The sequence below is a fragment of the Daphnia carinata genome, chromosome 4, assembly GCF_022539665.2.
Source record: "Daphnia carinata strain CSIRO-1 chromosome 4, CSIRO_AGI_Dcar_HiC_V3, whole genome shotgun sequence".
Classification (NCBI taxonomy): Eukaryota; Metazoa; Arthropoda; class Branchiopoda; order Diplostraca; family Daphniidae; genus Daphnia; species Daphnia carinata.
Genome location: NC_081334.1, coordinates 5,703,851 through 5,728,192, shown reverse-complemented (window position 1 = coordinate 5,728,192; position 24,342 = coordinate 5,703,851). Strand labels below are relative to the sequence as shown.

Genomic DNA, 24,342 nt, shown 5'->3' with positions numbered 1-24,342 from the left:
TATTTTTCGATTGGCCTTAAAATTTTTGAAATTAACCTGCAAAAACTGAATCACTTATGAAGAAAATCATAAAAATTAAAAAAGGTACGAATTTACGATTTTTATTCAGCATAGTTTTTTTTTATTTTCGTTTCTTGGGCCTAGATTCGTCATCTTCTCCAGGGCGGGAATGGGAAGAAGCAGAAGTCTGCTGAGCCAGACGACTAACCGTTGACATGCCCTCAACGAATTTGGTGCGGAACAGGACGTTAGCATTGTTGAACATACCATCTTTCAAAGACACGACGATAAACTGTGACTGTTTGAAATGTTGTTTTAACATAACTCCAATATTTTGAGTGTGAGATAAATCTAAGGCTGCGTCCACTTCGTCAAGAATATAGATCGGTGCTGGTTTGAACAACAGCATGGCTAAGATTAAGGAAAGTGCGACCAAGGACCTTTGACCACCACTCAACTCGGCTAAACTTTCTTTCCACACACCACCAAAAGCAACTTTGACTTCGAGACCATCCAGCACAGTTTGACCTTCTGGGGGTTGAAGCTTGGCTTTCGTTCCGGGCAACAACGTGGAGAAGATGGAGCCAAAATCTTTAGTCACTTGCTCCCATGCAACTTGAAGAGTTTCTTTTTTCTTTTCGTCCAATTTCAGAATAGCGTTTTCAATTTTCGATTTGTCATCTTCTACAATCCTCTTCTTACGCATCAGATCGTTATACTGGCCCTCCGCTTGCGTCAACATTGTCATGGATCGTACGTTAACATGTCGCCCCAGTTTTTTCATCGACTCTTCAAACTTGTTCACGCGCTGCCCTAATTCTGCACCGTTGATAACGTTGAAATCGTAGTTGGAGCCAGCTACTCCGAAATGATGTCGATCTTCGCTAATCCATGGATGCTTTTCCAGCATTGCTTCGACTCGTTTTTCTGAATCTTTGACATCGTCCTTTGCTTTAGAAAGTCGATGTTCTAATTTTTTCATGAGTAATTCTTCTTCATTCACCTTTTGATTTAAAGAACAAATAATCGTAATAATGTGAAAGAAGATTCTCACATGAGTAAAAAAAAAAGCACTCGCTTAACTTACCTGAGTCTCACGTTGCTCTTTGCTTGCTATTCGTTTAGAGATCTCTTGATTTTGAGCCGCCATCCGCTCCTTGACTTCCCCAATTTCTTGTCTCACTTCCTGAACATTAGCCTGCTCTACTGCTAGAGTTTCATTCAGGTTCTTCATTTCTTCGTGATACTTCGCTAATGTGGTTTCGGTTTCTAAATAAAAACGAAATTAAAAATTGAACAAACAAAATTTCAGCTGAAGAAAAAATATAATTATTGTTGACAGCGGCGCACAAGACAAGGAATAAAGAGAAAAATAAAAAATTAATACCTTTGAGCTGAATATCAGTAGTTTCGATAAATTTGCGAAGTTCTTCCAGTTCTAATTTAAGCGAATCCGCTTCATTGGCGTGTTCTTTCCATTTGGATTGCGACATGGAAGCTGCCTTTTTGCAGCGTTCTAGTTCCGCCTGAGCCGCTTTAAGCTGAGTTTCTCGAATTTTACTAGCATTCTTCACTTGATCCTCTAACTCTTTGATTTTTGTTTTCCCTTGTTTAATGATGGCAGCGCACTCAACAGCTTTTTGCTCTACTGCTTCCAATTCGACCTTCATAGTCTCAACTTCTTGTGTCTGGCGATGGTGAAGCGTTTGCTGCAGTCTTTGATGAAGCAATTCAAACTCGTGTCTTTTCACATCGTAGCGCTGTTTCAGTGTTCGATACTGCCCTGATGCTTGCTCCATAACGTGAAGCTCTTGTTCAGCATTTTTTAATTGATGATGTTTTTCTTCAAATTCGCTGCGATATTGTTTCAATTCGTTCAATTTAGCGAGAAGCGAAGGACCTGTTGATTTACTTCCACCAGTTAAAAGACCTCCTGGATCAACGATGTCCCCGTCGTAAGTGACCGCCTTCCGCATGATTTGCTCGTGGAACGTAACTTTGCGCGCGTCTTCTATAGTGTTGCAAACGAAGGAGCTTCCGAAAATGTATTGCATGGCCGGGGTCAGTTCTTGATCAAAACCAATCAAAGATAAAGCGGTGTGGCAATTTTCTTTGCCAACGATTTTTTTCGCAGTTGCTGTTGTTCGATCATCAATGGCTTTGCCTTGGATTTTGTTGAGCGGAATAAACGTGACACGTGTTTGGAGCTGGCCTTTCTGAAGAAGTTTCTTTGAAGTAGTGTCATTGTCAACAATAACATTGTACAGCCGACCGCCAGCAATAACTTCCAGCGCAGTAGCGTAAAATACATCCGGAACGTCAAATAAATTGCACACAACACCTATTGAAACAATTAACATTATAACTGAACACAAAACTATAGGCTATCTGCTCCTACAAACCTTTCACAGCAGATCCGTCAAATTGCTTTTCAGGTGTCGTATACCGAAAGTTCAATTGGGGATATCGTGCTTCAAATGACTCGATTTTTTCCCGCAGTGATTGCAGTTGAGGCTTCAAACTTCGTTGCAGCTGTTCGAGGTTGTCTACTTGCGTCTCATCGTAGTGAATTTTTCCGAGTTCAGCTTCAAGCTTCTTGACTTCATTTTCAAGATGCTTAGAGGTTTGCGCATCATTCTTGTAATCAGCTTCTGACTTCTTCATTTCATTAATTTTCACCTTTAATTCTTTCTTTAGATGCTGAGCGGTCATCTCGCAGTGCTTAAGTTGCGATTCAGCTTGTGCAACGTTCTTTTCCGTCGCCATAAGTTCTTCGGGTAATGTGGCTGCTGCGCCATTCTCGCTGGCCAACAGACCGGAACTGATTTCCTGAAATCGTTTTTGGGCCGCCGCCAAAGCTTCGGTATCCTGTTGTTCCCTTTGACGTAATTTTTCAAACGTTTCGCCAAGTTTATTTTCTTCTCCCTCCTTGCCTATTATGACAGAATACAAGATAAAATAAAAAATCATGTATTCCCATAAACCCTGTAACCCTTTACCTTTCAGAGCAGCAGTGTCATCAGCAAGACTCTTTTTCAGTTCTTTTTTCTTTTTTTCTTCTATTTTAATATTCTCTTTTAGAACTTTAACAGCTGATTGCGCTTTCGATTCGGCTTTTTCTTGGACAAGCAATTTTTCTTCAAGCAATACCAGCTCCTGGCCACCAACTTGATCTCGCTGTTGTTGAAGTGAGCGAATCTCCTTTTCCAATGTTTGAATTTCACACTTGAGTTTTTCTCCAGCAGCGAAATGATTTTCTTTTTCTTTTTGAAGCTCATTGTATTCCTCTTTGACCTGGGCATTGGCTTGTTCAAGGCTCAAGAACCTATAAGCGACATATTGTCTGTTCAGGTGTTCTAGTTCACGTTCCGTTTTTTGAAACTGCAAGTATTGAGTTCGCTCCTCCCTCAGTTTGTTAAGTGTAGGTGTAACTTCTTCGGAAAGAATATCATTGATCTCTTTAATCTTTTCTTCTTTTTTCTCAATTGTTTTAATGGCTTGTTGTTTCTTTGCTTCATACATTCTAGTTCCTGCAGCTTCTTCAATCATTGCCAATATTTCAGGTGGTTTCATGTTCAAAACCTGGAGGCCCAAAAGTCAGTTAAAGATAAGAAACCAATAAAAGAACTCTAATTTATACACACCTTAGTAATTCTTCCTTGCATGATAAGGAAATGAGGATTGTTTACATTCAGCTGAACCGATCGGAAAAAGTCCTGAACACGATTGTTTTGAACATTGGACCCATTAATGAGATATTTGTTTTTTCCACCAATGACAACCTACAATAATAAAAAAACACACTTTGAAAAGAATCCACAATAAATATCCTAAAAATAGAGAAAGAGTACTATACCTGTCGAGTAACCGTGACTTCATCATAATGTTCATAACCTATCGGACTTTGCTTTTTGTCCTTGTTATCAAATGTGACCGTAACTGTTGCTTTTGTGACACCTGCTTGTCCACTTTTGTAAACTAGCTCTTGCAAATTCATAGCTCTCACATGGCTCAAGTTTGTGATTCCAAGGAGGAAACATATAGCGTCCAGAATATTGGATTTACCACTGCCATTTAACCCTGTTATGGCATTAAACATAGGGTCAAACCCATTGATTTCCGTTCTTTGGCCATAGGATTTGAAACCATCAATTACCATTGACTTCACATACATTTCGTAAATGAACTTGCGTGTTTCAACCACACAAAACAATCATCGGATGAGAAAGCACTCGTTCAATCTTTTTCCCGCTCACTCTCACTCTCTTCGCTTCTAACCGCTGCATTTGGCTGCCTACTACGGGTCTTCATTTTTAAATACGCAAATGTGAAGCTTTGTCTCACTACCTCTGCGCTTAAGAAACAAAAAGTTGGTTAGAAACTGCTTAGAAACATACATTATTTTTTTAAACACTAGCCTGCTTACCGCACTACTGTACTACTGCGTTAGGCTACTGGTGTTAGGCACGGAAAACAAAACTTTTAGTATCGAGGAGGGTCACATTACCCGATGATTAGCTGCCTGCATCCATGAACCTAGTGGCCATGGGGAGACTTACGAACAACCTACGAGTTCCGATTACCTCTTCTCTACCTCAGTTTGTGGGTCGATTTTCAACATGTAGTGAACGGTACTACAGATCGATATGAAACGTGTCTGTATACGTGTCTTTTGTGTGTGTGTGCGTGTTTTTTTTTAAGTGTGCCATTTTTAGCCCCGTTATAGTAGGCATGGCTCTTCGTTTTTTCTTCTTCTATCTTTTTTTTTTTTTTCTTTTTCTTTCTTCTTTCTTGTCATGATGTCAAAGCGATGAGGATGAAGAATCTTGGGTAATCCGATGAGATGAAGAATCTTGAGAATCCGTTGTAATGAAGAAGCTGAATCTTGCGAGTCTTGAATGATGATGGGGAGGTGGGAGGGAGGAGAGGGTGGTGGGAGGAGAGCATGGAGGGAAGGGAGGTCTTGGAAATTGGAGGTGGCGGGATTCGAACCCGGGACCGACAGAATACAAAGCGAGGGTGATAATCATTGTGCCACATTCCAAACAAACTTAGCTTTGTGCGTTACCCATTCAATTACGTAGCTTATATATGTAGTAAGACATTGAAATGTAGAGCTGTGGCATAGTATGCGGCTGTCGTGCTGATATCACGGGTTCGAATCTTAGTTGTTATGCTATTTAAATATTTTTTTTTGTAAAAAATATTTAGTTAATATTATTTTGCAAAGCATCCGCTATCCTTGCCTGTCGGATTACGTGCTGTTGCCCACCCGTTTTAAGCAAAGAAGTGTAACACATGCCTTAGCGAAACTGCGTAAAATACATTTGATGACTGACTAATATTCCATCCATAATAGGGAATATTTTTCAGCATGGAACATCGTCCGACATGTATTGCATATTTTTATGTTGTTACGACCAGACAGACAACTGTACATATCTATTTACACAAGGAATTTTCAGTTGTTATCTACGAATAAATATAGCCCAAAGTGTAGAAAAATCATAAATAAAACTATTTGCTCCGGCTCGTGAAAAAGCAATGGTGAGAATTAACAAGGAGCGATGCGAATTGAATCCATTCTTGCTGAGCAACACTGAAAAAAAAAAGCAAAAAAGGGCATTCTTGGTTCGGCGTTTGAGCACAATTGTTTACATTGAATCATCAAGTTAATTCAACGCCAGACAGAATCGTGAACTTTAAACTTCTCTCCAGTCATGATAAATCATAGTCATATTTTTTTTTTTTAGTACAGCAGGCAAACAGAAGCATATTCGATGTGAACCGAATGCCTCAAACCAAGGCGTAACAAAGTTAAGAGACTGATAGGCAGGCATATATTACATACACAAACGTCAGCAAGATCCCAAGTCCCAACTGCAAGGATGGTTGCAGCTTTGACGACAAACGTTAAAATCAAGGTCTTTCACATTTATGGGCTCACTTCGTCAATCGCCCGAATTGGCTCTGGAAAGATGAAATGAGAACCCAGTAAAATCCAATGCCCATAGACCAGTATTCAACCCCTTTGGAAGATCTCACGGAATGATAGCGACGCACAGCGAACAAACGTAATGGCACATTTTCTGAAGCAGATAGAGATGTTTGTGGAAACATGTACAGCACAAAACAAGGCGCGATTATAGCGTTCAAACTTCAGATTTTGGAACAAAAATACTTATTACTGCGTTGGCAGTGGAATGGAGCAAGTATCTGGGAGACAAGATTTGTTAAAGCGCTTTTAATCGTTGCATTAGTCGATCGGCCTCTGATCCGTCATCAGAGCCAGCCACGTATCCACCTCCGTTATTGAGCTTCACTTCCCTTTCTCGGCCTCCACTCATAAGTAACTCGGCAGCCATGTCGAACTTTGGTGGTGGAAGGTTGTTCCGTGTTTTTCTTGGGCGAGGCGCTTTCATGGTCAGACCATCTGTCAAATCATCAGTTATGACCGGAGCTAGAGGTCTATCGTCACCGAATGTCCTGTGAACATTTTTGGAGGGAGAAAAATGTGACTCTCATCAATGAAATCCTGCAACAACTACAAATTTTTGGGACGATCAACAGTAAATATTGGTTCAATACCCTTTCATTTCCCGAGATGAAGGGGACTCTAGGAGTGCTCCTTTGGACCGGCTGCGATTCATTTGCGCACGGCGTTCCGCTAGATGAGGTGTAAAAATATATTAGTTCCTTTTGCAGATCAACGCAAACTTTCAAAAGCTCATGCAGATAAAATTGAATTTTGCAAGCCGATTATCAATGGATTAAATAAACACGATAAGTTGTGGTAAAAAATGAATAAATGTGTCGAAAGCTGTTAAAATAAATGCGGCAGCATCTTGACGCGTTATTTGAATCTGAGTTGATAATCCTTAAAAGTAAACTGTTCCGGCTAGTCAGCAGCAAAACATAAAATAATATTAACACGGGAAAAAAAAAATAAAAAATAAAAAAGACAACGGCACACACAAAAATGAAAACGAAAAAAAAATAAAAAATAAATAAAAATAAATCAAACAAAAGTTACACCATACACCGACCATTGGCGGGGGATAAACCAAGCGTTTTGGTTACGGCGTGCCATCTTGGGTAGGATAATATCATTCCAATTTTGAACTTATATGCAGTAACTTTTGGGGTTCTCTTACCCGTTGTGCACTCGGTTGGATCGGTCTGCGCCGTTGCCAACAGGAATAAACAGGAGGGGGAGAGCAACGATTGGGTATATGGAAACGAAATGTTATGTTATACAGAACTCGTAATGAAAAAAACCTTCAACTCGACAACCGACTAGACGGACGTCTTTTGTGCTTACGTGACCGCAACGAACTCTAAATGTGATGTGTAAAATAAAAAACGAAATCTGATGAAAATTACCTCCGACCGCACGAGGGGGTCGATCTCGTTTCCGTCTCTGGTCTCTGGAGAAAGCAGAACCAGTCTTCAAAGCCTCCAACAGAGAGTCCATAACGCCCTCTTGATCGTCGTCGATATTCATGTCGACCAGTGCCTTCTTTTTGGCTTGGCGTTCAAGTTTCTCCCGTTCGGCTTTCTCCTTGGCTTCACGCGCTCGTCGGATCTTCTCTTCCGTTTCACGCAGCTTGCAATTATCTTTGTAGCATTGCTAAAATTTCATGAAACAGAAGAATCATATTAACATGCCGAAGCTTCAAATCAATCCATAATAGTTCGATTACGTTGAACGAATCTTTAAAAGTTTTGACGTCCGTGAAAAATTCGTCCAAGGTATACTTTTGCGGGTCAAATACAAAGTATTCAGCCAGCTCCAAGTAGACCTTTTCCATTTTCTTGCCCATCCGTTGCAAGACGTCACACTGTTCACGAGCATCTCTGGCAAAATTACCCATGACTTCCAAGAACTTGTCCTCTTCTGACACGGCTGCTTTGGCATTCTTTAGGTCAGTCTCCAAGTTCTTTATGGAGCTATCCATTTGCTTCAGCGTTTTCTGGATCGTATCCATCGAGACGCGGGACGCCCGGTCAACGTGGACGACCTCTTCGCTAAAGTTGAGAATGTCGGCAAACTTTTCTTCAATCACGTCTACCAAATAGTGGAGCAACGTCGTTTTATTCTCGGCATCTTTCGTGCTAGTCAACTATAAAAGCAAAGTAAGGGCCAACAAAATGGAACGTTTTAATTTTTAGCTTGTGGTTGGTAGGCTATTGTTATCGACTAACCTTGGGAAGGTATGATATTTCAAATCCGACAGCTTGGGCGTTTTTGGTTCCCGTATTCAAGTAGTTGCCAATTAGGAGAACAAGTTCCAGCAGTTTGGCGAATTTCTTGCTATCTCTAATCTCTTCACATGCCAAAGTGGCAGCGACGATATCCTAAACGAGTTAGAAAAGGCACCTTGCAATAAAACGAATTTCTCCTTGCAAACAGGTTTTCTAAATACGGTCCTTACTGGTTTTATGTCCTGGACCATCTCATTGTAGTGTTGTCTGAAGCTGATGGATTTGAGGCGTGGCACTAATCTTTTGATACTTGCCAGCTGTTATAAAAATAGAGACACGGACATTTTTTTTTAGCACAAGTAAGGTGAGCACTATTTCCAATTGTTACCGTAACAGAAAACTGTTCCGCTTCGGCTAAGTTATCGTATTGCTCTTTATATTCTTCGAGTTTCTTCAGCTGTTCAGGCGTGGGTATGTACTGGATTAATTGCTGCAAAACGCTGTCGGATAGCACCGTTTCGTCGCAGTGGAGAATTGCTCGCTTGATGTCATCGTAGCTTAAGTACTTGAGAGACCCACCCAAAAGAATCGACAAATTCTGCGCAGACTTCCCGTCGAGCACTAAATCATGAATTCAATTTCAATCGAATTAGAAACGAATCACATGAAGTGCATCAATAGTATAATACCTTTTAGTTCTTTGAATTTTTTGCTCATTGGCTTATCTGAATCTCCTTCTCGTGCTTTTTTGGCAGGAGGTTTGGAAGAGAATTTGGCGCTCAGGCCATCCAAGAGATCGGGCGATTCAAGCCGATCTTCTTCCACGTTGACCCAAAACGCCTTTTCAGAGAGTTTTTGCGGTTGAATCTAGCACAAAGAAATAAAGACAAGTCGTCAAATAACAGAAGAAACCAAATGCTTTCGATTCTCTGCTACTGCGTTTGATTTTTACCGTTTTCCAATTAGTTCGTTTCAGAGGCATTTCCAACTGCCATTTTTTCTTGGGCTTCATACCAAAGGGCAGAATATCTGGCCTGGGCGGTGTAGCCGGCATACCGGGCGGAGGACCGATCCCTGGTATTCCACCGGGTGGAGGTCTTGGCCCTCCCATTCCAGGAGGCGGAGGTGGCGGCGGAGGTCCACCCATGCCTGGCATCGGAGGTGGGGGTGGCCCGCCGAAACCGGGCATTGGGGGTGGGGGAGGCCCTCCCATGCCGGGCATCGGTGGCGGAGGAGGTCCACCACCCATACCTGGCATAGGTGGCGGGGGAGGTCCACCCATTCCGGGAAGTGGGGGTGGGGTGGAGGGCCACCTCCACCGTACATAGCTAGGGGAGGGGGAGGAGGTTTGGAAGGCATCGATCCTTTGCCTCCAGCCAAATAGCTCTCGAGCTCCGCAATCCGTTGACTTGCTGCCGCCAATTTGGCTTCGTATTCTTGCTTAGCAGTAAGAGCTTCTTCCAATTTTTTATTGACTTCATCTACCCTAGGCTCTCCATCCTTCGCTGCACGCTCTACGAATCCAAAGAATTAAAAATCTTTAATGCACCGGGCGCTACAAACTATTTACCAGAAAGGGTTTCGATAAGAGGTTCTACATCGATCTGAAATCTTTTTGTAGCAGAAAAATCCGGATCGCATCCGCTCTTGTGTAAGACGACTTGAGCAATACATTCTTCGATGAGTTTGTAATACGAAACCCTTTAAAAAGCAAATAAAAATAATAATGAAATAAATTTCCATTTGATTAGAATAAAAATACGAACTGACTTGACATTGGGGTCGTCCCGAATGAAAAGCAAATGCTGGAGAATAGAGAGTAGAAAGGGTTCGCTGGGCGTTTCTACAACAGAGTTGCGAAGTACTTCGAAACATTCCACAGTGTCATCCAGATCCATGCGTATATTGTCGAAACGCTGGGCAAATTCGTAGAAATCCTCATCGCGGTGCTCCTCAAAAACTTTCAACTGCAGCTGCAAGTCCACGCTGTCCCGCTGACCCAGTTTCTATAAAAGCCGGATGTTTAGTAGGGAGATTTATCAATATTCATAAAGGAAATCAAGGATAACAGCGGCGGATATTGGGTCTTACATCGATAAGATCGGCGAGGCCCACTCTCATGAATTCATTACGCAAATGTAGTCGAAAGTCCAAATCATCTGGGGTGAGCACAATGGTGTTGATCAGCTGGACGCAAGCCACCTATGAATAAATTGCGCGCAAGGATAGCGTGAGTCGCAGGAGTTAACGCTGAGTGATTGAATTTCGCAATGAATAGATAAAGGTTGGGTTTCCGGTGCTTTCCGCTCACCGTTAGTGTGTCATTCTCCATATTCGACAGCGCTTCAATAATGGGCTGAAAGCGGGAGATGCTCTTCAGCTCGCCACTGGTGGTAATGGCCTCTAGCGCACGCTCGTGTCCTTCCGGCGGCACCAAACAGATACCGGCCATCAGCTTGACGGCCTCGACCATAACGGCCGGTAAGGACGGAACGAAGGATCGGGCTAGAAGAGTCAACGCCTCTCGGTGTTCAAAGAGCTTCTTGAGACCGACTTTGTTGTTGGAAATAGCTTTCAAGCACCGGATGCACTCGTGTTGGACCCTGTCCCATCTCTGGTCCCTGCGTAATAATATTCAAACGTCATCTTTGCATGAAACGCAAGTTTTAAGTGTAAAGCACCTTCTGTAGCATTCGTTGAGGATAGTCAGAACTTGGTTTAAGCCCTCGCAGACAAAATCATGGACCCACGTCAGAGGGTTATTTGTCAGGGCGATTCTCAATGACTCCATGCAGGTGTAGATTTTGTGAACGCTCAAGTCCGGGTTGCTCAGATAAAATATGTAATCTTGTGGTGTGTCAAATCGATTCCGATGTTTCTACGCCCGCATTAGAAAAAAAAAAACCAAAAAAAACCAAATAGGTTTCCATTGGCAGTTAACGTTCACAAAATCAAAAAATGATGTCAGATGATAGATATGAAAGTTACCTGGACTGTGCCCTTCATGTGCATGGCCAACATTTCCTTTTTGCGAAAGTTTGGCTGCAATCGCAACGGCTCTTTTTTCTCCTCTGATAAATTCATGTCATCCTGTAGGTAGATAGCCACAAAAACAATGAAAACAAAAAGGGAACAAAAAAAAAAGAAAAACACAGTTATAAATAAAATTGATAAAATCAAAGCGTACAATCTATAAGCCGGTCCGAAAAAATAAAGAACCAAAATGCGATTATGATCAAATTGCCTATTTACTCGACACCTACCAGCATTTTCTCGAAGGCGGCATTGACTTCGTCTTCGCTCATGTTGTCGATGGCCATATGTGCATTTTCGTCCATCTCGGAGAAGTCGACCTCGGAGTGAGGACGGGAGAGTGTCCCGGGGGCGCCGCCCATCTGTCCCCGTCCGGACTTTTTGGACCAGCCGAAGCCCATTTTGTCCAGCTGAAACAAAACAAAATGGAAAATTGTCAACAAATCATTCCGCTTAAATGAAAATGAGGACATGCACTTATTATACAAAGCAAAGTACGACGTAAAAAAATGTTTAAGAAAGGAAAATCACGTTGAAAACAAGTTTCGCCCTTTCCCTTTCTCCGCGAGCTATCCAACAAGGGATGGTAATGAGTAAAACTTTTTTATTTCCAACAATATTTAGACTTATTATTTATTGACCACGGGATACGTGCCGTCGCTTTAATTAGAGATCGGACAGCAGACGAGAGTAGGGCAAAAGGAGGTCAAAACTGTGTCCTGAACAACGTACACGCCAGATACTTGGCATCGCTTTATACCTTGTGCACTGCTGCGAGAAAACAAAAGGGCAAAAATTCCGGAATACATAAGAAGGCCAGATGTAAGAAAAGATTTGAGCCAAAGAGAAGAAGTTAAAAAAAAAAAAAAAAAAAAAAGCCAGCCGATCAGTTGGTGGTGGCGGGGAGAAAACTTTCAAAGTCGGCCACAAACCTTTCAAACTTCTTGTTCGCTTCGTCATTTTTAAGTACATTGAAAACCCCTTTTGGCTATGGACTCTCTATCCTAACACTGCACAGTTCTATAAGTATCATGGAATAGAAAATACGAAAAAAAAAAAGAGAAAAGAAAAAAAAAACGAGGCAATGAACACCCGCCCCCCTTCGTATGTTAGTTCCTTCTGCAGACGCGGAAGAGAGAAGAGAAAAAAAAAGGGCTGAACGAAAAACGTTGATAAAGCTGAGGCCAACGTCCCAAAAAAACCGATTAGGTCTAGGACTCTCTCTCTCTCTCGCCGTGAAAGCCACAAAAGTTGAAAACGACGTCGGCATGGTGCGCAGGTGATGACCCAAGCCGCGCAATCCACACATGCGGCATGTGTGCATACGTCTGCTCTATACGGGACGACAAGTTCTTTCATTGATGGACCGACAACCTCCTGCCTTTTTGTCTCCTCCCTTTTCATGATTCCCATTTTTTTTTTTAGTCCCGTCTCCTAAATCGAAAATAACAACAAACGAAGAAAACGAAGACAAAAATAAAATAAAAATAACGGGCATTCAGAATAAAAGAAAACCATCAGGGGGACCGAGAACCAGGAAAGCTCGTAGTCCGTTCACGCTCACGCGCTCGCACGACAACCGAAGGAGTTCTTTCTCGTGCTTGCTGGCCTCGCCGGCGGCAGCTCCGAGACGAAAGAATCATCAGCCCAAACAGTACCATTCCATAAACAGACTTTCCTTTTATTATTTTCGTGTTCCGAGACTCTTTTCTTAATGTTATTTCTTTTTCTCTCTTCCTGTGCCTTTACACAACCACGTAGGTGGAAGAAGACGAAGAAGAAAGGGAACCCAGAAAATAAAACGAATATAGAAGAAAAAAGAAGAAAAAAGAAGAAAAAAAAAGTCGGAAAATAAAACGCGTTTTCTACTAATGAAACTGCTCAAGCGAGCCAGCCACAGCGGCAGCCCGGATGCGTTCTGGTCTTGTGTGTTGTCGGGAAAAGGCATTTGTTTGCACTTGGGGCTGGCACCTTGCCGAAAACGGTTCGGGATGATTCGTCGGGGAAATGACGTCACCCGCTCACATGCAAAACAGATGCTCTCCTCTTTCGTCTCGTAGTGGCGCGCTCGAAAAGAAAAGATAGAATAAATAAAAGAAGAAGAAGGCGAAGAAAAAAAACGAACGGTGGCCACTCCTTGTCGGTGGCCTTCTTCGGCCCCCACCCAACCTCACCACCTTCCCTCCTATCCACCTACTCACCCATGTCAGGCATTGTTTCATTTCTGAGTTTCTCTCTCTATCTCTTTTCTCCGAAGCGGGCGTCCTCCTCTTTATGGCTATTATGGAGTTCACTGATCTGTTGGGCAGCACTGGCAAACAAAATGTATAGGAAACATGGATACAGCCCCAGATTCCAAAACAAGACTGACATACTACGGCTGCAAATGCTATAGCTACACCTCAGCAAGGTGGGTGGCCGACAAACAACAACAGACACCAACACACACACACACACAGGTCTGCGTGGCAGGCACAGGTGTGTGATGTCATTTCATGTCATTCATCATACTCTCTCTCCCCGATGAAAACAGAAAGGGTGATCAGAATGGTGATAGAAAACAGATGCTTTAGACCTCCAAAACCAGGTGGCTTGAGTAGGCGGCTGGAGTGGAAGGATTTGTTTTCGTAGAATACTTACAAAATTGCCCTTTTTGTCCTGCCTCGACATTCTGGTGGCCAGAAACGTCCTTCAACGACGACGGTGTCAGAATAAGGGTAAGCTCTTCACAACGACCGGTTCATTGGTCACGGGTTATCACGAAGAGTCACAGTTCAACTTTATCTTGATAGGCGATTCGATGTAGCAACAGGCGTTGTCACCAAACACACAAAATTTCCACCTTGAGTGGTGTATAAGAAAGCACTTTTCTGCTGCTCTGTGTTGTCTCTTCAATTTTGATACACTAAACGAAGGACGAAAGTGAGAATCAAGCACACTTCTCCTGTTGAATCGAGCTCGGCTTCGCGTATGCGCGAGCAGCTCTACTAACTAGTTGAAAGTTTGAAAGCGCCTCCGTGTCAGAAGGAGCGAAACAACTCCAACAGTTGTCACAACGGCTGCTCCATCTTTCTTGAATTCCGGCGTTGCCAAGAGGTTGATAACTCGTTTGTTGCGCACCAGGTTTGCGTTCCTTCTGCTAGATGGCAGCATTTGTCAAGTAAATCTAAAAGTAAACTAGACCATAAGAAACATAGTTATATTGGAAAAAATAAAAAGGGTAAGTAAAAAAAAAAAAAAAAAAGAAATCGTGCGGTTGATTGTAATTACAAGGCTGGGTTTGATGTGCTAATGCGGTTGTCAGCGCAATGGAGAAAAGAAACAGTCGCTTATGTAAACGTTAAGGAAATCGTCTGCTTGCCTCAAACAGCACAACACTTTCAAACAGCAATTACTGCATCGGCAGGGAAAAGAAAATCAAGAGGAACAAAATTGCCCTTTTCATTAGCAGGCGTGGGAATCAAACGTGACGGTGCGTGTAGCTCTCGTTTTTCCAAAGATGATATTTCATCTACTCCTTCGTTGCTTTAGCACCTGCAAGAAAGAAAAAAAAAAACGAAAACACACAACTAAGAAATCAATTACATCTGCTCATAGTATTTCATAGTTACCAGCAATGTAATGAAAACGCGCGCGCAATGTAAAGGCAGGCATGCCTGATTTCTTTATTTTCCCAAAGCCGCACCTTTCCTAGCAATAATGTTTAATATTATTATTATTATTAGTTTCTTTTCTTAATTATTATTTAACTCCTCTAGAAGGGCAAGCGGGCTCGCATAACCAACCGTCATTTGCGTCTCATTCCGGAGATATATGGAAATCGTTGCTCGGACGACCAACTACCTAGAAATAGAAAAACAACATTTAAATAAAAAAAAAGAAAAAAAAAGGACTTCATGAATTTATTTTTTTTTTTTCTTTATGAAGAAACGAAAAAAGATTTTTCTTTTTTCGTGATAAGAAATCAAGAAGGACGGATATTTCCAGGTGCCAGTTGAGAAGTGTCTCTTGACAAGTTTGTTACGTCGTGAGGCCAGCCAACAAGGCACTAATACGACGTTCCTCACATCCATCTCTGAGGAGCAGTTTCTGCTGTACATTTCGGGGTAAAAGATGGGGTAGTGGGAAAGCTTTAAGCTTGAGTTATTACATCGATTACACAGTTTCCTCCATTGCACACGGCCATGATGTCCCCGCTCTTCTAGAATAGAAAAAAAGGGAAAGAGAGATCTGCTTTTAATATACGGAAAGCCATAGATTATTAGAGACCCTTTACGTCTTTCTCTACTGCTCCTTTTGTCCGTCCATCTCCCAAACTGCACCCTTTTTTTTTTTTTTTCTCATTTTTTTTTTTTTTTTTTTTTTTTTTTTTTTTTGGAGACGGCCCGATGTGGTGGAGACTTCTTCCAAAATCGTACATGCCTCTTGCTCTATTCAAAGCGTTATTTTATACGCGAAACAATGCTAGGAATGAAGGATAGGATATTAGATGTCACTTTAAAAATAGAATGCAAAGAGGTTCGACAAAACCAATGCTACACACAGAGCCCGTAGAGATGTAATAGTCACACATCCACAAATACCTTTCGGATGGTGCCCCGAATATTTGTGATGTCTTCACCTCACGGCAAGCCTTTCCTATTGTGTCAAATGTTATTATTAGTTAGCGATAAATTGGGGACGTTTTAGATACGTTTTACCTTGATATACCGTTAATCGAGTTATCTGGCTAACGTGAAGGGAAGACACGTCAAACGGGGGAAGCTCGTGACTAGTTTCGTTATTGAGAGCGATTACGTAACCCGCTATAAAGAATGTTGGCCATCAATGCGTGGGCAAGGACGTCTGACGATAGCGCACAAGAATCTGAAAGTTAAAAAGAGGATGGCGTAATCAAATATGCTAACATAATGGAAGGGGAAAGAAAAAAGGGAATTTTTACCTGCACATTTTTGACCAGAACGCAATGCATGTCTTCATATTTACCTTTTAAACGTTTAATGATAATGTTCGCGTGCAAAGACGAAGGCCAAACCTTGGAAAAAAAAAACAAACAAAGAAATGAATAAACAAGGATTATTGAACAGGTAGCGCACCCAAAACCAATAATCAAAACAACAAGCTTTTAAAACAAGTAAGGCAAACAAACAGTGATTTGAACGTACATATTTATACACGTCATTTTTTTGTTATCGCAGTTCCACGCGCCAGTACATTGTCAGACATCGGCAAAGTGATTCGCTCACGACCGATCGTGACTGCGTTTGATTCGCCCAAAAAAAAAAAATGATAATCGAGAAATAGCAATGAAGCAACACGCGTTTTATAACTGAAATGATTTCGTTCTTCTTTAGACACAGCAAAAAAGAAATCATTCATCAGACCTAATCGATTAATCGGCAATTTGTGAGAATAGACAGGCGGCAACTGCGTGTCGACGTGAAGCGAAGAAATCATAATTCGAATCGTTTTCCGACACGTTGATGATGGAGGCGTTGTTGGAATTTTTATTCGATACAATTGCCGCGCGTATTGCACAGAAAAAAAAATCAGCATTTTGATCAGGCGAGATCGAATCAACGGGCCTTTTCGAGGCTCGTTCTTTCTCCTTTTTTTTTTCACGCTTTCAAACGGGACAACGACGAACGGGACTGTTAAGAGACGGCGTCGATTTTTTCTAGATGCAAGTCCTTTTGCTCCGTGCTATGTCGCTTGAATCGTCCGTAGTACAACGCTTGCAACGCTGTTCACCATAATCCGGTTGCGCATCACGTCAACGACGTGATAAAACTCTGATTCTTCTGACCACCGTCTTCCACCCTCCCCCCCCCCCATCAAGCGTTGCCCTATTCGCTCATCACGATGCCAGTCACGTGACCTGAACTCGGAAGACAAACCGCACTGCATAAAGAGCCTTCGCATTAGAAACAACAACGGTATGACGTATGACGTCTCATTTTCTGGTCATACCCCCCCCCCCCCCCCCATAATAGAAAGGACGAGGCGTGTTATCATTAACGACTGCAGACTTGCTTTAAGACCCTACACTCGATACATAAGTGACTCTAGTGCTCCATCGAACAACATCGACCCGTCTTTTGATAGACGGACGTACAGCAATCATGCGTCCCAAACCGTGCACAAAGACAAAGATCGAAAAGCTGATTTCCTTTTATGAAAAACAATAGAATCTTCCCTTTTCAAATGAGAGTGAAAGAGGGTCGTTGTGGATTGTTTCCAATCCTTACGAGTCGGAGCTCACGTTTCTCTTGGGTCACTTGACTTGGCAAAGGAAAAACTAGGCATCTGACACACGCACTCGCATAGGAAAGTGATTCATCACGGAAATCTGGTTGAATTGATTGTCGTCATGTTGCCCTAAAGCATCGACCCTTTTTATATACATGCTGTACATACAAGAATTCATCGGCGCTGTGTATCCTGACTTGAGGGATGGATAGAGTCATAGATATTATTACGACTACGTATGTCGAGGATATAGTCAGAAGCTGATAAAGGCATTAGAGGTAATAGACGATCAGTGGCAGCTGTGCGGTCATGTGTCACTTGGTCGGCGTCGTGTCACCATCCGCCCAACCGCATCTGCGGTCGTCGATTCATGTAAGAACGACGTCGCTTGGCCCTTTTACCATGGCCAGCCAGTCGATGACGACAGAAAGATCTTGGCATCGTCTAGTTTGTTTCCTCCTCTTTGTCGCCTCGATGAGCAAATCTATCCCCTATTCTTCACTAATGTACGTATTTTCCCTACATGACTCGATCTTCATTTCGAACCCAAACGGCCGCAACAGAACCAGAAAAATGGGCAACTTTGGGTCATTTGTCAACGACACCGTGTCTTCCCTCTCCCCCTTCTCTTCGGGGCCGATGCGTTGGCAGGCCAAGTTGAGGAGGATCTCGTGCAGAGAAACGAATGGACAACGGGCGGAATCAAGGGGACTTGATTAGATTTCCTCATCAATACGGATGACAGGGTCATCACCGTCAACTTGGGCGGAAACGCTCGGTCCTGATGAAAAACATCCCTAATTTCCACTCTTTTTCTACATTCCCCGTCATAGTATCCCCTTTTGCTTTCAAACTGTAGCCTAAAGGGGTGATGAAGCAGAAATCAAATCCCATCATGTGGAAAGGGCTTCTCTTTCTGTACACATCCATCAACATTTTATTTCATTTTTTTTTTCAGAGTACACGAGTTCATTCCGGAGTTTCTCAGCCGCTTGAAATTCCAGCGATTTCGAACAGCGGACCAACACACACACACACACACACACACACAAAAAAGAAGGGAATAATTTGTGATCGCCAATGAAAAGGTCCACACGGACGCTATTTCACTATTATCTGAATGGGCCGTCACACACACAAGGGGTTCGGTCAGGAGCAAATGAACTGTTACATTTTTCTTTCTTCAAAATTACCGTGAACACGGTCTGATCCTACCCTGTTATTTACCACGCTATCTCATAATATGGATTAAACTGTGTGTCGTGCTTTTATTCATTCCCCACAGGAGTTTATGGGCGTATCAGATCATCGGTGAGAATCGTATTTTCTTTTTCTTTCTAAAAAAGACAATGGCACCGCCCGGCTCGATTTATATTGCGATCGTAAGGGGAACAAAAAAAAAAAAAAAATAAACTCTGAACCGTTTTTGGAGGGGGGGGGGGGGTCACTTTTGCGTACAAGATATCGCGCGTGGTTCAACATCATCATCATTAACGTCGTTATCATCATCACAAGAAAAAAAAAAAAAAAAAGAAGAAAAAAAAATGAGAGTCGCTAAAGAAAATAAAGAGCGTGTGGCTGATGGCGTGGGGTTAATTGCTGCTGCCAAGGATAGACACAAAGAATTCGGCCTTGGAATACCATCTTTCCTGCCTTGTGGAGAAAGACAGCAACGACAAAAACTTGTCCGAAAAAATAGGAAGAGTCAAACAGACCAATGTGTCGAGATTTTAAGAGAGAAGGAAAAAAAAATCTATCTCAAATGAAACAGTCAGCTGTTCTATAGTCCTGGCCGTCTAATCCATTAGCCATACGGTAAAGACATTGCACGCACGGGGGCTATCTATAAAAAGAGGTTTGTGAAACGTCCTTTATTTTTATTTTTTTTTTTTTTACATATAAAGGTTACGATATTACCTTTAGGTATATACATATTTAGCGTTTGCCTTTACGAGTTCGTAGAAAAAACCAAACAAAAGGCTAACGCCACGATTTGAAAACAAACAAAAACAGGGGAAAAACAAAAGGGGGGTAAACAAAACAAAACAAAAAAAGCCGCATAAAAATAAAATCAAGATATCAGTTAGAGCGTATCCATAAAAACCTGCTGCGTGTGTTTTTATATGGATAAAAAAAAAAAAAAAACGCGTGTGCGACTTGGTTGGACGATCATGTGACGCCACTTTGGCCGCCCGCAGAAAAAGAACGATGAAGCGGTGATGACAGCTCACGACAATCCCTCACTTATTTTTTTTTTTTTCTTGTCCTCCCTGCTTCCTATGATTATCTTCGTTTTTATATTCGCGGTTCCTCCAACGGGGGGTCCCGACCGATCGGAATCTCATCATCGTTCGTCCACGTTTGTTACGTTCCCGCTCGATGATATTATGATGTGCTTATCCGATGGGTTACACGCGACGTTTCATCAACCCTTTTCCCTATTTAAAAAAAAAAAAATTCTGTGTGTGTTTATAGTAATACACATAGTGCAGGCTTGTATGCTAGATATCTTGATACATCATCAGACCGTCTGCTGTCTATGCAGCGATGCAAGGAAATGAACGCGGGAGGAGCTACAAGACCGAAACGCTTGATAATGTTTTCTACCATTTCCACCATGTACGACTGAATAGAATATGTAAACCGCCGCCCATTTGAATCATTGCTCTCATCATCACGAGCCAAACACACACACACACACACACACACACACACGTATACGTGAATGATTTGTGGTATGGTAGTTCATACTCTGAAACAATTGCATGTGGCAATCAAAGCCTGTATTCCGTGACGGAATCATCTACACCGTACCGACACTATCCCAACCATTTTTTTCCCTCCTCCCCCCCCCCCCTTCGTATAATTTAACAATCAACAATCAAAAACATCAGTTTCCAAAAGAGAGAAGAGAAATAGTCAAATAATATACGGAGGAAAAGATATGGGCGATTAGAATATTCATGTGAATTCTGAGGTACCAAGCCGCCGGCTTCATATACATTACAACATAATGACATTGTACGCACACGATGGTATAAAACGGTAATAATAGATTTATCAAAAGAAGAAGAAGAAGAAGAAGGAGGGAAAAAAAATACGACGAAACAAAGTCTGCGCTGCTGTGTTTTACATCAGCAGCGATTGTTATGTAGGGGCTCTATATCAAATGTTTTGCGCGTGAGTTCCGCGTCCATCCTTCTCTATAAATGGGACAAGGAAAAGGCAATGGGTCATTTGATCGCCTAACGGATTATTTCTGTACGATTACAATCTGCCTACATCTTTATTGGAGGCTATCGACCACCACCTCTTTTTTTTAGGGGGGGGGGAGGGTTTTGTTCTTATCAAGAAGTTTGCGCTTCACCTATTCAAATTTCAAAAGAGTTTTTTTTTTTTTTTTACTTTCCAAAGAAAAACAAAAAAAAATTGATGTTTTAACGACGTCGTTAAAAGAAAAACATTGTTCAATGTGAAACTACTCGCTAAGCGCAAAAAAACGTATCCGAATTTGGTTGCAGCTCTATCAGCAATTCATTCCGCAGTCGTATATCCATTCTTGATGATGATATGAATCGTTGGAGAGAAAAAAAATATTAAAAAAAAAAGGGGGGGGGGGGAATTATTAAAAAGTTCTTGACCTCAATCTCACCCTAGCCATTTGGTGAGAAGGAAGGAAGAAAACATTTCGGAAAGAGCTGTCGATGCTTTGATGTCCGCGTCCCGGGAGCTGTTGACGTGAACGAGCCCCTACCAACAAGCCGACGAGGCCGTCAAAGTTACATCAACACCGTCATCTCTTTTTTCTTCTTCTTTCTTTTGAGGAGAGAAAACTCATTTTTTGAAAAAAAAATATCAAATAGGAGAAAAGAAATAAAATTGAAGACAGTACAAGAAAATGTAAATGTCTATACATGTAGAAAGAAGACGAGCGTGATGACGGTGATGGATGATTGCGGTAGTAAGATTCACCGCTATCCGAACTGCAAGTTCTCTTTATAAGACGGCCAAAGTATGGGCACCTATTGCCGGCCTGTAAACCTTCCGATTTTGTTTTTCTTTTCGAACTATGTCAACCCTCTTCATGGACATTTGAAATAAAAAAAAAAAAAGACCGTCTACAAAGGAAAAAAGAATGGCCCCCCCCAAGAGAAAGTGGAAAGGATGTCAAAGACGTCGGTGACTGTCGTGAGACGTAGATTACACACCTGAACGATAAAAAACAAACGTTGACGATGAGTGAGGACTCGATTCAAGCCGATAGCTCTATACGCATAAAAAGCGGACTCGGTCTAGGACGTATTGATTTTGACATCGACGCAGATTTTTTCCAGTGACTGATGGCAAAAATAAAATCAAACGACGGGTGAACGCAAATAAAACCTCGACATTTAACGTCACATTGTCAGACCGTTTTAGTGCGTCGACAAACACGGACCAGCTTTAGCCATGTTTGCTTTGTTTTTATTGCAGATAGCAAAAATATTGTTTAGCTGCACGTTTCAGTCGACTGAAAATACAAATCAATTGCTTTTTTTTGTTTAGTTTCTTTTTGTGCCTTCAACGCATTTTGGTGACAGTCTCCCTGGGTAGCGAAATAGATTTTCGGCAGCAAACTTTGTGTCAAGACAAATAAGATGACATGACTCATCCATCCGGAAATGGACAGAAACAAAAAGAAAATGTTCTCCCTCCCACCATCAAGAAAAGCTTTTTCCTTTTTGCTGACTGATTACATTTCAGATGGACAAATGCCCGAAATGTTCACGAACGGGGGTCGTGCGAAATAGCAAAAAAAAAAAATAATAAATAAATAAAAAATTCGAACAGCAGCTGGACATAAAACCAATAGTTTCCACTTGCCATAAAAGAAAATAGGGGTGAGACGAGAATATCACCTACAACTAAGAAGGGAAAAAAAAGCGAAGCAAAATGTTGATCCCATGCGCATATGCCATTTACTTTCAACTCTTTTTCTTTTTTCTTTTTAAATATTTTAAACCTATTATTTGACACGGCAAAAATGGCAGCTGCCTCAGGATCTTTTTACGCGTAGCTGTGCTATCGCGCGAAGTGTCGTCAAACTGATGTTGGTTACACATTTTTCGCTTTGAAATTCGACACCATTTCGTGAGCGTGATGAGCTTTTTCTTGTTTCCTTTTTCCATATTTTTTGTTTGTTTTTTTTACAGCCTATCGTAAAGCTGGGCCTGCTGTCTCTATTCGTTATTACCGACACATTGCAGTTCTCTCGACATCTTCAAATGGCACGTCGACGTCAAAAAGATTATTGCCGCATTCGATATAGAAAAGAGAGCTTAATTAAGCATTCAAAATCGTAAATAAGGATACACACTGACGAGTAGTAGGCTGTTGGGAATTGAAATATTAAAGAAAGAAAAAACTGAGAGAGAAGACATGGAACGCAACATTTTTTTTTTTGGTTGCTGTTAAAAGCCGAGAAATGATTAGAATACGAAGCACCGTACCGAACGCGGTTTATAAAAAAAAAAAAAAAAAAAAAAAAAAACGAAACAGGTGGAAGCGAAAAAGAAGATGACCATCGTTGAAAACTGAAAGCATCAATAATTCATGATCATCATTTGAGTATACATCACGGATAATAATAAAACCGACTAAACACGACCAAAGAGAACTCTCTTGTACCCCCCCCTCCTCAGCCAGCCGTTAAACAAACCAAGCAAAAGTCAACACAGACACAGACACAAAACGAAGGGACAGATAAGTCACGAGAATTAAAGAAACGATAAATGGCTGACGGTGTAAGATATCCCATTTCGTCCGGCAGGCAGCCATCAAACAGACGGCGCAATCTAGGCACGTGCTGCCCATGCAAAACGGCCCCTCAGTGACACACACACACACACACACACACACACACACACAAAAATAGAGGTTAGAAGAACACGGGTCCATTATGTCGTCGGTTGTAACCGCAGGTCGAAACGTTAGAACATCGTACGCACAGGCCAAATAAGTCTTGATGCCATCGATATCAAAAAACGGTAGACGCTTAGCTTTTGCTGTCGCCTCTGTCTATACGTTACATCTTCGTGCGGACTATCAAAGGAAAAGCTTATTGAGCATCACAAAGAAGATTATTGACTTTCTAATATGGTGCGCTTTAAGAAAAAAAAAAAAAAAAAATTTCGATGTCAATGAACTTTGGGGGGGAATAAAAACGCCCTGGCAGGTTAGGTGGTACGTGTAAGTCTTGAATACATAACCTTCGCTAAAAAAAAAAAAAAAAAAATTAATAGACGCTGCGAACGGTTAAATGCTTTCCTGGAATGCCGAAGAATGTGGATGGTTTTGGGCGTGAAGGCGACCTTAACCTCGGCACTCGAATTCAACACGAGTTACACGTGGCGATAACAAGACAAAGTCATAAGCAATTAAAATTCAACGTGAGAGCTTTGGAGGAGGATACTTCCCCCCCCCCCTCTCCCATTAGCGAGCGTCATCAACACAGACGGTGCGTAAAAACTACAGCGAAAAGTCATTGAGCGAAACAGACGGAAACAACGTGCACGTAACACGGTGCTGCTGCACCATCTATGCAAATATTAAAGAAAAAAAAACAAAACAAACAAGCCAACATAATTTGATTGAAGTTATCATCACCAGACGAGTAAAAATAACAAAATTCGAAACTGTCACGTGAGCTTTTGTACGGACACAATTCGATTGTGTTTGAATCCCCCCCCCCTTCTGCGTAAAAAAAAAAAAAGGCACAAGTTCACACACCACACAGGAAAAAAAATAATATTGAAATATTCTAATAAAAAAGGAAAATCCTATGGGCTGTTTGTGATATTCTGTTGGTCACGTGTG

General features: G+C 41.7%; 3 protein-coding genes across 3 annotated transcripts in view; 1 reads left to right on the top strand and 2 right to left on the bottom strand.

Moving 5' to 3' along the window:
• LOC130687298 (structural maintenance of chromosomes protein 2-like) overlaps nt 1-4,275 on the bottom strand; it is a 60,937-nt gene extending 56,662 nt beyond the window's left edge. Inside the window, exons 1-7 of the mRNA XM_057510458.2 lie at nt 3,857-4,275; nt 3,645-3,782; nt 3,000-3,582; nt 2,403-2,933; nt 1,388-2,341; nt 1,088-1,269; nt 126-1,003 (exon numbers count right to left, since the gene is read on the bottom strand). Of these exons, the coding sequence (XP_057366441.1) occupies nt 126-1,003; nt 1,088-1,269; nt 1,388-2,341; nt 2,403-2,933; nt 3,000-3,582; nt 3,645-3,782; nt 3,857-4,174 (3,584 nt within the window). The 5' untranslated portion in view covers nt 4,175-4,275. The remainder of the gene's footprint in view (nt 1-125; nt 1,004-1,087; nt 1,270-1,387; nt 2,342-2,402; nt 2,934-2,999; nt 3,583-3,644; nt 3,783-3,856) is intronic.
• Nucleotides 1-6,878, top strand: part of LOC130687264 (protein-serine O-palmitoleoyltransferase porcupine-like) — a 44,334-nt gene extending 37,456 nt beyond the window's left edge. Inside the window, exon 9 of the mRNA XM_057510418.2 lies at nt 6,869-6,878. The gene's annotated coding sequence lies outside the window, so the exon portion shown is untranslated. The remainder of the gene's footprint in view (nt 1-6,868) is intronic.
• Nucleotides 5,719-14,338, bottom strand: LOC130687246 (protein diaphanous-like). Its single transcript, XM_057510388.2, is given in 18 exon segments — nt 5,719-6,486; nt 6,589-6,667; nt 7,384-7,630; nt 7,704-8,123; nt 8,206-8,358; nt 8,436-8,522; nt 8,594-8,826; nt 8,895-9,072; nt 9,158-9,505; nt 9,508-9,719; nt 9,776-9,906; nt 9,976-10,211; nt 10,297-10,407; nt 10,517-10,826; nt 10,887-11,083; nt 11,194-11,295; nt 11,469-11,648; nt 13,879-14,338. Coding segments are annotated over 18 exon segments (3,507 nt in total). The 5' UTR covers nt 13,909-14,338; the 3' UTR covers nt 5,719-6,233.
• Nucleotides 14,339-24,342: the final 10,004 nt, after the last annotated feature.